This window comes from Adelges cooleyi, unplaced genomic scaffold (genome assembly GCF_023614345.1).
Source record: "Adelges cooleyi isolate 19-005CV unplaced genomic scaffold, UGA_ACOO_1.1 ACOO_flye_CR_arks_rails_tigmint_CR_PRNA_651, whole genome shotgun sequence".
Classification (NCBI taxonomy): Eukaryota; Metazoa; Arthropoda; class Insecta; order Hemiptera; family Adelgidae; genus Adelges; species Adelges cooleyi.
This window is the reverse complement of record NW_026096352.1, coordinates 14347753-14362474: the sequence shown is the minus strand read 5'-3', so window position 1 is coordinate 14362474 and position 14722 is coordinate 14347753. Positions and strand designations below refer to the sequence as shown.

The following is a 14722-nucleotide window of genomic DNA, read 5'->3' as shown; positions in this document are numbered from 1 at the left end:
GTTTGCGATACGACCGCGTTATCACGGTGAACGCCAAACGGTTAACGGTGAGATTGTCAGATAGCGATTGTTGAAAAAAAAAAATATATATATGTACTACGTTTCATTGTCCGTTTGTCCGTCCGACGTTGTTTTTTTAAATTACTTGAGTTTTTTTCAATTTAAATTTTTCATTTGTACCGAATTAACAATAATTACTCGACTATTTATATATTTTCATTTTATCCAAATGCGTTCGAGATTAACCTGCGTTTCCAAACGATATTGATCGCGTTTAATTTGTATAATATTTTCATTTCATTCGTTTTACAATAGTTAGCACTATAATATATTCATAATCGACAACGACAATGGACTCCCCCGAGCGTCCTTTGTCGCCAAAAACCGACACTGACGATAACGTATCGCCGCCAAGCAACGCCGTGGCCAGTTTGGTCGCCGGTAAGTCGTACATACATTACAGCCTACGCACTTAGTGCCTGCCATCAAGTAACACTTGACAATGTTGATTTATTCCTGTATCGGTCGCCATTGTAATGTAAACGACACTAGCACAATTGGTTGACGAATGATTCATTGTTAGTACATGAAATAATAATACACAAATATTAATTACAATACCTAAAAAAATTACTAACTATAGCCAAGAGTATTATTTTGAATAACGAAAGGCAAAAACACAACACAACATTAAACATTTTTAGAGCACAAACCTAGTGTGTGTGTCATTCTAAAAGACATGATGGTAAAATAAAGAACGAGTCAATTTATAATTCAGTCTGTTTAGTGAAAAGGTGTTAAACTAATTTGTTTTAGGAAGTGACTTCCTTACAAACATATAACTTAAAATTATTCTAAATCTTAAATTTTGTTTACTTTTAAAAACATGTCTTACAAAAATATACATTCTGAGTTATCATTTTATTGGCAGTTTCGTATTAAACAATCTTATTTAATTGTTTTTACAATATTACAAGTAATTTTCTTAGAAAACAGCATTTTAACTAACTTTATTTTTTAACGTTTGAGTATTTTCATTTGAGTTTTTAATTAATTATTCAGTATGAACTACGGTAGAATCTTACTTAAATATATGTTTATTATTATTATAACTGTTAATGCAGTTTTAAGTTTGGTTGTAGATATTATTGGCATACACATAACACATTTATTACAATAGCATTGGTTTTAGGAATTAAATTAATAGTAGAATTATTATTAAGTTTAGTTTATTCGCAATACCATTAATCATTTTATTTTTCTTAAGCTTATTTATTATTCTTCAAGATTGCAATTGAATTTATAATATTACTTATCAGTACATTTTTTTAAGTTTAAACTTTGATTTTGAAATAGAATATAATTAATTACAGATTCGCTTAGAGTTAATTGGTTGATCGTTATCTGTCTAATAAGTTTTAATAAGTTTAGTATAATATAGTTTAAATATTTCAAGTTTGTTTTATTTTAATATACAGGGAAAAAACTATGTATTGAAATGTTTACCTAATAATTTAAAAAATAACAGAATTCTTATTTTCTTACCTGATATTACTTGACTTATTACTTTATTGAAACTTATTTTATACAATTATTATTCTTGGTTCAATTCTTTAATCAACGTTTTCAGGGACTTCGGATAGTCCTAGGACGCCAAATAGAGTTGCACTGAATAACTTGGACGATAGTTACGCTGACGAACAAGAAAGTCCACAATATAGACACCTAATACCCATTGGCAACCGCCGTATTCTAGATGACTTAGACTGGGAACGAATCGGATGGAACGATGGCTGTGGGCCAACCGATTACGACTACGACTGTATGTATCAACCGTTTTATTTGGGTTTTTTTTTTCTGTCATACCTAACAGATTTTGATGTCGTAAACTAGTAAATTAACACAACACGTTTATATCATTTATTTTAATTTGTGTTTGTGTTTTAGGCGGGAGTACCGAGAGACGTAAAAAAGCATTGATGCGGTGGGCATCTAATAGTATGAATAATTTATCTCCCCGACGCAAATATGTTGCAAGCTCTCCAGCCAACAATAAAAAACAACAAATTGAACTAAACGATTACATGACTTTCATGTTGAGCTGCTTAAGTAAGTAAAATTTGTCTCTGTATTAATTAATATTTTTAACTAAATAGTTTAACTTAAAGTGTATACACCAAACTAACAGTTTCATAGACAATAATTCATTGTAATTCTCAATTGCAGTGAAAAAAAAGAAACTGTCCAGGAAGTTATTGGATGACAGCGCTAATTCGTCGGAAAATATCGAAGCAAACACAGCGAGCACATTGGTCGAATCTGGCGGTTCCATGCTGGACGATTCAGCAGACGACGAGTTGATGTTTTTGTGTAGTCAGGCTGTCGAAAACATGGCCGAACAAACATACAACACCGTAAACAGGCCTTTGAACAGTAAAACCGTAGACGTTATTTGTGCCGACAAACACGCCATCTCAATACAATTGAACAACAACAATACGTTGTCGAGTAACAATTGTGGTGTCGGTAAAAATAGCAATCAGCCGTTACAGCAGATCCAAACAAACGGGATAAGCCCCTCGGGTCACGTGGTCAAAAAGTTCAAACAAATGAACAACAACAATTATGTTAATGACGCAGTAGTTAGCTCTAGTTTGCCGTTATCGAAGCAGCAAAAGAACAACACTACTATTAAGTCTAGCACAAGTAAGTGTTCGATTACTTAAATGAAATCGCTCAATTTCGTGAATGTTTATTCGATCCAAATTTCTTTTTCGTCATAACTAGTTGACATTTTTGTACCTCTTTTCGTATAGATTTATTGGAAGAAGAGGACGACGACACGTTCTTCATTTCGATCGATTTGGCGGCAATTGAAAAACAAGAGGTGTCATCCAATTTGACTAAATCCAGTTATGATATTGCCGCTAACAACAACAGTAAAGCAAAACCTACTTCAGCCGTCCACCAAAATGTTTCTCCTGTAAATCGACCTTCAAATAATATGTTTGCCACACAAAAAGAGAATAACAACAACTCTGTGTTATCAAAACAGAAAAACAATAGAAGTAATACATAATTTTAATTCTGTGCTATGTTCTCACAACTAACTTCCCTTGTAATCAAACACAAATTCTAAGACCATCCTATCTCGTTAATATAAAAAAAAAAATCCATAGTCTTGGTGTGACGCTTAAGAATAATTTTTGGGAGAATATTCTATGATTACGAGCATTTTAATTTTATTATTAAGTATTTTTGCATATTTTCATATAAAAATGTAATATAAATAAAAACAAAGTACCTATATAAAAATGTAATATAAATAAAAACAAAGTACCTATATAAAAATGTTAAAGCACATTATGTGTTTACAACTGCTTATAATTTATGAAATAATTTGATGACAAATAAATAAATACGTTTATTATTTTTTTTAATAAAATACTTTTAACTGTTAACTGAAAGCAATAAACTTTTTAAAAATAATTATATTTTAACAAATTTTATTATATAACGTTCTCAGTTTGACATTATTTCTTAGTCCTTACTTAATATAACTTATTAACTTACTAAAAACATTACATACCCATTGTTCATAACATCGATGACCATTATCTTTGCACTGCACAAATTAAAATTCACACAAATAGATCATAAACTTACTTGGCAAGTTCTTTCAAATATGATGTGATGCTCAGTGCAGGGTTAAATGTTAAACTGATTTAATTTTAACTACAGAATATTATTTTACAGAAGTTAGTGTAGTATAGTAGTTAAGTGCTATAGCCTATATATCTTAGTTTTTCCATATTTAACTTATTTTATTTGCAGTGTCTAATTCCGGGTCTCACAGCCTGTGGCGAAGGTCATCGTCGTCGTCATCGATCTGTGTTCAGCCTTCCGTAAACTCAAACGCAGTCCAACAAGAGTTAACACGCTCATTTGCTTCTCAAAGGTATACACACCGTTGTTTAATGTACACAATATCCTTATAGTATAATTATTTATAATTTATATGTGTGTCATCTCATAGAGATGGCCAAAATAGGTACTTGAATGTATTTAAAGTAGGAAATAAGAAAATATACCTCTATTGACTATATGTTTACTAGAGTTAGCCATTAAGAGGACTTTATACACCTAAGTTAAGTCTAGGGTAAAGACTTGATGGCTTAAAGATACTAACGTCTTCGATATGTTGTCGAAGATCTATTTAGTATTTTTGTAAATCTTTTTTTGGCCGGAGATTAATAAATCTTTGGAAAATATTTACAAAATGCCACAGAAGTATTATAAAATATGTTTTAAATATTTAATATCTTGCTAAAATATAATTTTATATATCTAAATGACAACATCAAATAGCCAAGACATTAGCTAAAAAATTTGACTCAAACTTGTTGAAATTTAAATGTGTTTTTAAATATTATTACTCGGTGCTTAGATAAAAGTGCTTTCTTAATAATTGCCAGGTTTGGACAACTTAAAAAATTGTTTTTTTTTTCTCGACAGTAATACCGTAACCAACAAACCGAATCAAGTTTGCACAGCAGCGGAAATACAAGAGAAACAAGAACGGGCGCGTCGAAAGTTACTCTTGAAATTCAAAGAGAGAAACAAGAGTATGACGAAAACCGCCTTCTGAGTCCGAGTGTTTTCGTATCGTAGTAACGTGCCAGCGTACTTTGTGAATATGTGTCGTGGCCCCGTATCTTATCTGTAATGTTTTTTATACGATTTAAAATTTATTCTCCATTCAAGTATTTTCATTTTTTATTTCAATTTTATTCAGTAAACACGTCACATTAACGCATTGCGATGTGTATATGTGTTACGTGTATTTGTGTTTAAAATATTTGAATTTACGTGTTTTTTATTTATATTATACGCATAAATATTGTTAAGTATAATTATAATATATTAGAAAATAGATAACCAATGATAAATAATCAAATTTAATGTAAGTATTTTTTTTTATTTAATCGACTCAATGTAAATGTCCCCATTTGCTATTGTTTGTAACGTCTTTGTCTAAAAAGTACCCAATCGACCATGTTGTACAACTCCGTTACTTGCTTTTTCGATCGAAACTCGGACCTACTCTTTTTGTTGGTACCCAATTTATAATGTATCCCGTTTTATAGTTGTAGTGTATTAGTATAGTTTGTTGAATGTATTATGTGTAAATACCTACATTCTCCCTTTATTATTAATATTTTTTCTATCTGATTTTGACCAACTAGCTAGGGAGATTGTAGGTGGTTTTTTTTTTTGGTCTCGTTAAGTAAATGTAATAATTGAATAATTTTTTATGTAGAATTGTTTCCAATGTTTTGTCATAATAAACGACACGTGACTCACCGAAGGAATTTTGCCGATTCGGTCTGATAATCATACGGAAATTAATATATTACCGATTCAGAGTGTATAATGATTCTTCGTTTTATCAAATTAATTATACTAATTATTATTTAAATTAAATTCTATTAAGCTTGTGTATATTTAAAAAAATAATAATATTTTTTTAACATACTATATTGTGAACATTTATTGCGGAAAATAATATTATCTTAAGAATGATTATTTTTGTTTAAAAAAAACTACTGTAACAATTCACTTTGCGTCATGTGTTGAAAACTATTTAATGAAATATAAATTATTGAAACAATATATAAAAGACAATTGTTTTTATTTTTAGCGAACGATTTGCGAAGTAAATGTTTAAAAACTAAACAATTTTAATGACAAGTAAACATGACAATTTAAGACGAGTAATAAATAATAAAACAAAAATCATGAATAAACCGACTAGTTGTGTGTCTTGGTTGTATTGGCCCTTAAACGATATTTAACTATTTATCTAGACAACAATAGAACCTAACCAAACGTCACATTTAATAACACTTAAAACTATAATAATATTATCAAATATGTGGACTTTTTGGTTTATTATATAACGAACATTTAATTTTTTCGAAGGTCTAAATATAATCTTATACTGATCTGGTAATATTGACAAATACTGAATCGATTATCATAACATTATTTAAAAGCGGTTTATTGTTATTTAAAAAAAAAAAACTAACAAAAGGGTTTATTCAGTTTTTTGCTTTATCATTTTTTGGTTTTGTGTTTTATTCTACTTATAATAATACAATTTATATCATAACAAACAACGGACGGTCGTACAACTATTTTTTCAAAATTTTACGCGTCTTCATGACCGACCAGTAATGTCTGTGCAAGTACCAGGCGACCAAATTGAGCACTCCCAAAATCGAAAACGCCTACGGAACAAAACAGAAATAATATTGTGATAGAAAATTATTGTCGTTCAACCCGAAAATAATACAATATACACTCACTTTCATCGCAAACAGTTTCCTGGTATCGTGTTCGGGTTCGGCGCACCATTTCAAGAACGTCACGACATCCTTAGCACATTGACTTTGAGTGGCCGGGGTTCCGTCACTGTACTCGATAATCTAAAAATGGCAAAACAATACTTGATGATAGTGATGATCGAATGACGTGATCGTATCAACCGCCCAAACGGAAAAAGTCAAATACTTTATATTGCAACGTTCAATTACCTCGTCGTACAAAGCTTGTGCCATTCCGATCGCTCCTCCCGGGAAGTACGGGTTGTAATGTTGACCCTCTTGAACTTGAACTCCTGCGGGCGGATCCATGTATCCGGTCAACAAAGCAAATATATAGTTCTGAAAACGAAAATTGGTGTAAAAAAATACAAAATGTTACAAACTCTACAGTTGTTTAAATAAGATCGTAATTAGCTTTTTTGGAATGTACCCAAATCACACCGGCCGACGATACATCATCGAGACGTACTCAATTAATCATTACTAGATCTCATACCTACTTACTTCTCCATCTATTCTAGCCTGAGTAATGTAAGTTAAGTCCGGCGGATAAGCACCATTGTTGGCGTACCGAGCTGCTTCTTCGTTGGGATACGGTTTCGGTAACAAGTCCGACAATTTTCCGGGTCTTTTGTACATGGCTCCCGTCTCGTCGGGACCGTCTTCGATCTGAAATTGCCAATTTTAAATTATTAATTCAATGTGAACACATACATTTCGTTTAATAATAACGCGTTACCAATTGTTCAGCGGCTTCAGCTTTTGCTTCGGCTTCGGTCAAACAAACATCGACCAATTCGCGGTAGGCCAAGTATTCGACGCTGTGACAAGCCGCACAAACATTCTTATAGACCTCCCAACCGCGACGAATGCTACAAACAAAATTTCAAAATCATGCAATAATCACAACAGAAAATACAGTGATATTAAAATATTAAACATATTTTATTAATACCTAGCATGGTCCAGCGTGCTAAACCATCCATTATGATTCCATGGTTGTTGAGGTGCATGCGCGGCGTCGTGGTCAGCGTGTATTGATTGTTCTAAGGCGTAAATTAAGGAACTTCCACCACCGGCCAAAACACCAAGACTAGTGAACTGTTTACAAAAAAAAAAATATAAATACATATATGGTATTTCTACCGATAAGTTAACATTTTCATAAAAAAACAAAATTAAAAATAAATAAATCATAAGAAATGAACTTGAGATAATTTATCAGCACAATAAATCAGATGTCAATTAGTGATTAATGGAAGTTCTCGTCACATTGCCTTAATAATTATGTACATATAGTTAAAGAATATTAAAACTAAAGGCTAACCGCTATTTAAACGTTGTACCAAACTGGTGAGAACAGCTACAACAGAATTATGCTATAATGTGAATACAATTATTTTTTGCATCGCTTAAACATATTATACACTTTTGCAACCTTACCTAACAATACATTTTAAAATCATTTCAAAAGCAAAGTCGCATGATAAAATTAAAAATACAGTTTTGGAATTCAAGCATTAAGTACAAAAAAGTTTTGCGCAAACCTTGTTATAAAATTTTAATTTTTGGCTGAGATCTCAATTTTTTAAATTTTTGTTTGTTTGAAAAAGTCGTAATTTTACTTTTTTTTTATTCTGTTATACATTTTTCGGCCATTTATCACAGTGTTGCTAACTTAATGTCAAGACAATTCAACTGTTGTTGCAAAACTTATTTAAATAAAAAAATGATGTCATTTTTGGTCATATCAAAATATTTTAACTTGCTCAAATTTGTGATAGAATTATTTTTAAGCGATTTGCACTTTTAGACCTTTTATTTTGTTTATTGTCATTGATAAAAAAAAAAAATGGTTTTTTCCTATATTAACCTTCAATCCGTTGGGTGGGGTAAATAATCTCTCAACCCAAATATAGACATTATAAATGTCCCAAGATAATGTACCTATCTAATATTTAGTATAGCTATAGCTAATGTTTACATATTGACCTAACTTAATCAGTCAACAAGAAGTTTTTTTATTGAGTCAGTAAACCTGAACCGTCAAACTCAATTGTGTCGCGTTTGTAAAATAGTTACCCCGTGTGACCAAGTACAGTGAACGTGTAATTTGTTTAATTATATAATGAGAGTATGGACAAATTACGCAAAACTTAAACGCCGTGTTCACCTCATAGAAATTTGTCCAAGCTGCTTTGCAGAAATTTTATAAAACAGGTAAATATGAAAAAGTATTAATCATTTAAAAAGGTTTTTTTTTCTTCTAAGATCAGATGTTCAATAAAACTTTTGTACATAGGTATAAAATAAATATATATATATATATATATTTTTTTTTTATTTAATCAAAATCTAATGAAGAACAATTTTGTATTAAAAATAGCTTAATGTTCTTTAAATAATTTTTATAGCTACAAAAATATGTTTAAAAAATATATATATCAAGGTTTTGGACAATTGTTATGCCGCGCAACCGATAGAAGGTTAAAAATGTTTGCTCAATATTATGCAATCATCAAACTGAGTATGCTCTTTGACAATCACTGTGATGTTTCTCATTTTTCAATCCTTCGTAGTCCATTTTCATTGTAGTTTTGAAATTGTTTAGTATATTATATAATGATTGTAACATATTTTACGGTGATAACTGTTAAAATTAATATTTGCAAATTTTTATTTAATTAGCACAAAAAAAAAAATACTATTGCCGCTACGCCAAAGCTAAAAGTCAAGGGAAACAGCATCTGATTAAGTAGTTTAATTTGTTTTTTTATACATTTTTGGCCAAACAATGGTAATGAAATATATTTTGTTAATATAAATTCTAAGAGTCCTAAGCATTTAAATATGAAACCAATATGCATACTTATTGGTTAAACGACTTATTTTGTAATATTATTAAAATATTGGAAATATTGTATTATGAAGGCATTAATGAAGGTATTATGAAGACCTTGATTTCAACCTGGATGATATAGCCGATGCGACGTGGTGTAATCGTGGAACGATAGTTTAGGAAACTGGCGACGACGACGAAGCTGGTGTCGACATAGTAGCCGTGCTTAAACACATTGATACGGCAATAACGGGTGGCCAGTCATAAGCCTTTCAGGTTCAGGATGTCTTACAGGAATAAGTCTCAATAAGATGTGCACAAGCAGTGTGACGAACAATCGACACCCAACACTTGGCATGATAAAATAGTAAAAAAAAACTCGAAATACATTCAATGTAGTACTTACGAACTTGTGGTTTTTGGCAAACCTAGAGGCCGCTTTAAAGAAGGAAAATGAACTAGACATGATGTTTTAACTGCGGCCAGTAAATGAAAACTTACTATAGACTTACTAGAAGAAGAAAAAAAAGGAATGAAACGCACCTAAACTTGATCGATAAAGAAGTTCGACCTATAGCCGTCTGCAGCTGCTGCAGTACCGATAGCAAGGGCAATTTTACAGTGTGACCGGCGAAGGTATTGGAATACTCGTGGTTTTGTATGATCAGCTGAGTGGCAACACTGTCGGCCTCTCCTCCGGCAGCGGTTATCAGTCGCGTTATGGGCTCCACTTGATAACAATATTATTGCTAAGCGCAGTTATAAATTATACCTAATGGGTAATTAATTTACTTGTGACATGTTGTTTAAAGCATTGTTTGTGACAGAGTTAAAGATTAAAACATTTTATAAGTACTTGTTTTTAAAAAATATAATACATATTTTATACCGAATAATTCAAATACCTATTTAAATATTATCCATCTTATGCATAGATGTTTCCACTAAAACAGTTAAAATATATAAACAAGAAATAAAATCGGTTTGGGCTTTAAAATGTCTTGTCAAAACAAAGCGTGCTTTGCTGTTCAATGCCAATAATACTAACTTTTTCTGTCTTGGTTTTTTATAATTAATTAGGTATATAGAAATAATACTTTATTTGCAATTCAGACACTTTTAGATACGTATAATTTATATGAGATGTATTTACATAACATCTAGTTTAAATCAAAATCAGACAACAAGTATAATGGCGATAACATCTTACTATGTTTATTTAAGATATTAAAAATCATCACGTTAAAGAAATCCTCATTAGCTTTTTTGTTGCTTTCAACATGTTTCCAAACGTTCTGCAGTAAAATCGTCTTCATCTTCATTTGTGCTAGGAGTTATTTTTCAGAAAAAAAGGGGAGGGGTGACTAAAAAATTCCTTTCACAGCCTTGAGGGTTTCAGCCCTCACACCACTCCCTCCTAATTTGATTTCTTATTTTTTTCAAGTTCACAACATTTCAAATGTTATTACCAACCCAATTGTGTTTAATTTAATAGAATTTTATTTTCAGTACCTCAACAAAGTGTGCGAATCCTACAATTCTATAATATATTTCATGTTTATGCAATAAAAAAAACAATTGCATTGTAATTAAAAATGTTTTGAAGTGGTGGTGTAATCACAGAGGAAGAGGATGTAGGTATGCTGACATAATTTAATCACATAACAAAAGAACAGAAAACACAAAATACACAACTGAACAATTAGGTAGGTATTTAAATTAAACATAAAAATTCTAAATTTTGAAAATAATAAATACTTTATTTTTAAATAATTATTAAACTGTAGGAGGAGCTTTAGGATATTTCGGTAGGTGGGGAAATGTTACATGGCGCAAAACAATAATCATACATTTCTTATTTTCCTTTGTGTTATAATGAAATTACAACTTCTACATCAATAATTCTGAATTTAAGGGGAAAATAACTTTTTTTTGGAAGGGCTAAGCCCTCCTCTCCTCATATTTGCGCCACAAGCTTTTAATTTATGCTACAATATTTTATATTAAATTAGAAATACATTAGATCACTGCATAGGCGGATAGGCTAAATTATTGTTACCAGGATAATAATATATAAAAAGGTGACAAAGCTACTTGAAAGCACGCGAGACCGACTCTCCCTGAATTGCACTGAGTGGCAATTTTGATGATGGTGCTTGGGGGTGGCAATTTTTTAAGAACCAACAGAGGAGAAAAAAAAATATTTAAGTAGGATATGAAAGAGGACGCCACCTCCGCCCATTTTTAAGGAGTAAAATATAGGCAATTTTTTACAAAATCTTAACTTAGAGTTTGAACTATCGTGTATATATTATACTTAATAATACAGCAATGATGATACAAACCATTTTTTGCGGATACATTACTGATTACGGGTAGGTAGCGTCCTTTGAGAAAAAAAAAGGCTTTTTATGTATTCTTATTTTTTATAAATGGTTTTTTTTTTATAATATTTATTTTTATTAATGAAGAATGATAATTAAAATATTTGCTTTAAATGCAATGTTACATCATTGCACCCCACACGAACATATTTATTTGAGTCTATTGTTGAAAACAAAAATTACAAAAATAATAAAATTTTTATTGCCAAGGGGTGGCAATATAGTTTAATGGGGCACCGAGTATTAATTATAAATGTAGAAAATTCCTACCAAGGGTTTTGGATATCCCGGTGAGCCTATTTTTTATATATTTTCGTGTCTGTACTCACGATATCTTTTAAGCCACTGAACCGATTTCTTCGTGTAGCGGCTCTTAAGATCAGAAATCGTACCTCCAAGGTACTTATAAAACTAAAAATTTAAAAAATTCATCCCTTCCCCTTCAAAATCGAGAAAAACACAACTTAAAATTACTGCGCTCCATAATATCTTTTTTCAAAATAGTCCAATTAGTTTCAAATTTTTAAAGAATATTCTTAAAACATAGTAGGTAGGTACTACCGACAAACGTTGACGACCTAAACAATCATCGTACACCCTTTGGACTCCTAGAAGGGGTGGTATTTCTTTTGGGGTTTAGGTATGAAAATTAGACCAAAGGTAGATCTAGAATGGCCACGGGGCCAGAACATTTACAATTTCCTAGAAAAATTTGTAGTCAAAACATTTTTTTTTTTTAAGGAAAAACACAAAAATATATGGAAAAATTACACTTTGACCGTAGTCAGTTAGTTTAGCGTGCTATGTGTGTGGTTTATACGCATACTACCGACAAATTCGCATCAAAGCGTTTAAAGTGATGTTATCACTTTCAGCTGTTGTAATATAATTCCTGTAGACCTGTGACCCCACTATGCCCACTGTACTAGCTTGGGTTTTTTTATTTTAAGTATAAACGGGTAATAATTATAAATTATAATAATAGGTAATATCATGTGGGCTCGTTTGCTGATAACGGCGGCGACGGCCCGCATATCAACTACTATCGTTGTCCGCCGTCTCGGCCGCCAGCCGCCAGCCGCCGCTGCCCACTACGGTCTACGGTCTACAGTCGCATTGCCGCGTCCGACTGGTGCGGTTCGTCGTCCACATCGTCGAGCGTCAGCCATCGCACCGTGCACTAACACAAACGTGTGTGTGCGCGCCACAGCCAGGTTATTAACTGTTGTTTGTTTGTCAGACTTGGTAGTTTTAGTAGTTTTTTATTTGATGCCAGTTGAATTATAATAGTACCTTTCGCGTACTTACGGCCTACCGAGGTTGATTTAACGTGTAAAACTGTCCACTTCGAAGCAGCCGGTCGGACGAGGTGGTGCGCCGGTAAAACAATTTCCCGCTAAAAATCCTTTTTTGGAATAGTGAAAATAAATTTAAAATAAAAACCATGCCGGCCGTCTGTCTTTGTTGACGTTGACTCGGAACACTGTTGACGATTGTCAGAAATGTCCAGGAGGAAGCAGAGCAACCCGAAACCGTTGAAACGTGAGTGAATATTATTATAAAAATTGCGCCTATACGGTTTTTTGTTTTTCTCCAATAATTACATCTTGTAGTGCCGCCGCTGTTTAGTTTGTAACTAAACAATAAAACAATAAAAATACAAATTTAACGCACCTTTAAACGTCAACCAGCATGTCCTTTTGTCCGTAAAACATGCTCACGACAACCGTTAAATTGTTCAAATTATTTCATCAAGGCTCTGATAACGCGCCATTTGTTATCAGCGAGATTTGAGCTTTTTGGGTACAAGGCGCGTTCCGAATAGTATCTAAACTCTAAAGGCTAACGTTTAAGTCCAATTATATAGTCTAATATTATAATCTTACAATCGTGAAACCGTTACATACTCAAATAAGTAAAAATGTTTAAAAGTTTAGATAATAGATAATAATATCTACACAACATTAAAAAAAAAAAAAAACAGTTAAATTCGTGTACAAAATCCATGGTCAAAGTTTGAAGTAGAGTAAGACGAGTCCGATAAAATCAATTTACTTTGGTTCTAAACAAAAAAACATATTATAAATACCAAGCATGAAATCATATTATGATAACGTTTTAACGTTAAAAAATTGGGAACTTGATAAAAATGATTAAAATTTGGCTTCTTAATTAATGACTAAGTGCCGGGGAAAGGGGACAAATAATAAATTTGGCCTCTATTAAAGTTTTATCCCTTTTTTTCCTCCCCTTCCTGTCACAGATAACGCCTACGATAACAACATTAATAAGTGTCATTATTTAATGTAATTAATGCGGGGCAATTTTAATTTGTTGATCTATTAAACTGATATTACTATCAGGTGTATATTTTCATGGCTGATGTATTATAATTTAAAACGATTTTAGCGAAGTTAATCATAATATTTTTTAAAACGGTCGTCGTCGGTTTTTTAATTTTTTGACATCCGTTCAATCTAATTTCATCGTCGTCGAACATATAATATATTTTTTTTAAACGAAATCTTGTTTTCGTATTTTTGCTTTAATATTATCATTATAATTATTATTGTTGTGTATTTTATTATTATGCTCAGTCCGGGCAAGCGACCGTTGGATTGCTATCTGTCGATCGTTGCCCAGATAAGGCGAATATGGCGAAGGCAACAATAATAATATTATTATATTATATGTAGGTTTCGTGAGCTCTTCTTCTTTGGCATTAAAACGTTCTTAAGGTGAATTCGAAATGACTCTTTATTTACGACTGCTTTTTTTTATATCCATATCGGACAGAATAATAAACAGCTTAGAATTATTTCAAAAATCCATTCCTATGTTTTTATTATTTTTTATTTGACATTTTTGGGTGGACAACCGCGTTAAATATAAACGTTTGCGCTTAAATAATAAAAATAATAATAATAGGTGAATAAGTACAACAAAAAATAATTTGTGTTTCTTTGCTTTTTGCAAATTTTTGAAGAAAAAAAAAGTTACATAACTAGGGTTCGGGGATGTTGAACATCGCATCTTCTACCTATATATCTTTGGTCCCGGGCTTATGTCAATTTAATCAACTTTTCAAGACAGCCGTTTGAAAGTTTAAAAAT

General features: G+C 31.6%; 3 protein-coding genes across 3 annotated transcripts in view; 2 read left to right on the top strand and 1 right to left on the bottom strand.

Moving 5' to 3' along the window:
• The first annotated feature begins 65 nt into the window (after positions 1 to 65).
• Positions 66 to 5647, top strand: LOC126844385 (uncharacterized protein DDB_G0287625-like). The gene is made up of 7 exons (XM_050582540.1): positions 66 to 441; positions 1631 to 1822; positions 1948 to 2109; positions 2227 to 2706; positions 2817 to 3068; positions 3835 to 3958; positions 4516 to 5647. Exons 1-7 carry the CDS (start codon positions 351 to 353, stop codon positions 4646 to 4648), a joined length of 1434 nt encoding a protein of 477 aa, XP_050438497.1. The 5' UTR covers positions 66 to 350; the 3' UTR covers positions 4649 to 5647.
• LOC126844386 (cytochrome c1, heme protein, mitochondrial-like) lies at positions 5621 to 9810 on the bottom strand. Its single transcript, XM_050582541.1, has 7 exons — positions 9632 to 9810; positions 7342 to 7487; positions 7126 to 7258; positions 6891 to 7055; positions 6597 to 6725; positions 6369 to 6488; positions 5621 to 6290 (listed from the first exon to the last, which is right to left on the bottom strand). The coding sequence occupies exons 1-7, from the start codon at positions 9689 to 9691 to the stop codon at positions 6195 to 6197; spliced, it is 849 nt and encodes a 282-aa protein (XP_050438498.1). The 5' UTR covers positions 9692 to 9810; the 3' UTR covers positions 5621 to 6194.
• A 2908-nt stretch (positions 9811 to 12718) lies between these two features.
• The window catches only part of LOC126844803 (zinc finger protein ush), a 70092-nt gene continuing 68088 nt past the window's right edge, over positions 12719 to 14722 (top strand). Inside the window, exon 1 of the mRNA XM_050583220.1 lies at positions 12719 to 13151. Within this exon, the coding sequence (XP_050439177.1) occupies positions 13112 to 13151 (40 nt within the window). The 5' untranslated portion in view covers positions 12719 to 13111. The remainder of the gene's footprint in view (positions 13152 to 14722) is intronic.

What these genes read in the sequence shown, in the direction of transcription:
- LOC126844385 (XM_050582540.1), top strand. Translation starts at nt 351, where the DNA reads ATGGACTCCCCCGAGCGTCCTTTGTCGCCAAAAACCGACACTGACGAT. An exon ending in AAAACAGAAAAACAATAGAA is followed by an intron (nt 3,069 to 3,834) that starts GTAATACATAAT and finishes TTTTATTTGCAG; the next exon opens with TGTCTAATTCCGGGTCTCAC. An exon ending in CGCTCATTTGCTTCTCAAAG is followed by an intron (nt 3,959 to 4,515) that starts GTATACACACCG and finishes TTTTCTCGACAG; the next exon opens with TAATACCGTAACCAACAAAC.
- LOC126844386 (XM_050582541.1), bottom strand. Translation starts at nt 9,691, where the DNA reads ATGTCTAGTTCATTTTCCTTCTTTAAAGCGGCCTCTAGGTTTGCCAAA. An exon ending in CACAAGCTTTGTACGACGAG is followed by an intron (nt 6,489 to 6,596) that starts GTAATTGAACGT and finishes TGCCATTTTTAG; the next exon opens with ATTATCGAGTACAGTGACGG. An exon ending in GGAAACTGTTTGCGATGAAA is followed by an intron (nt 6,291 to 6,368) that starts GTGAGTGTATAT and finishes TTTGTTCCGTAG; the next exon opens with GCGTTTTCGATTTTGGGAGT.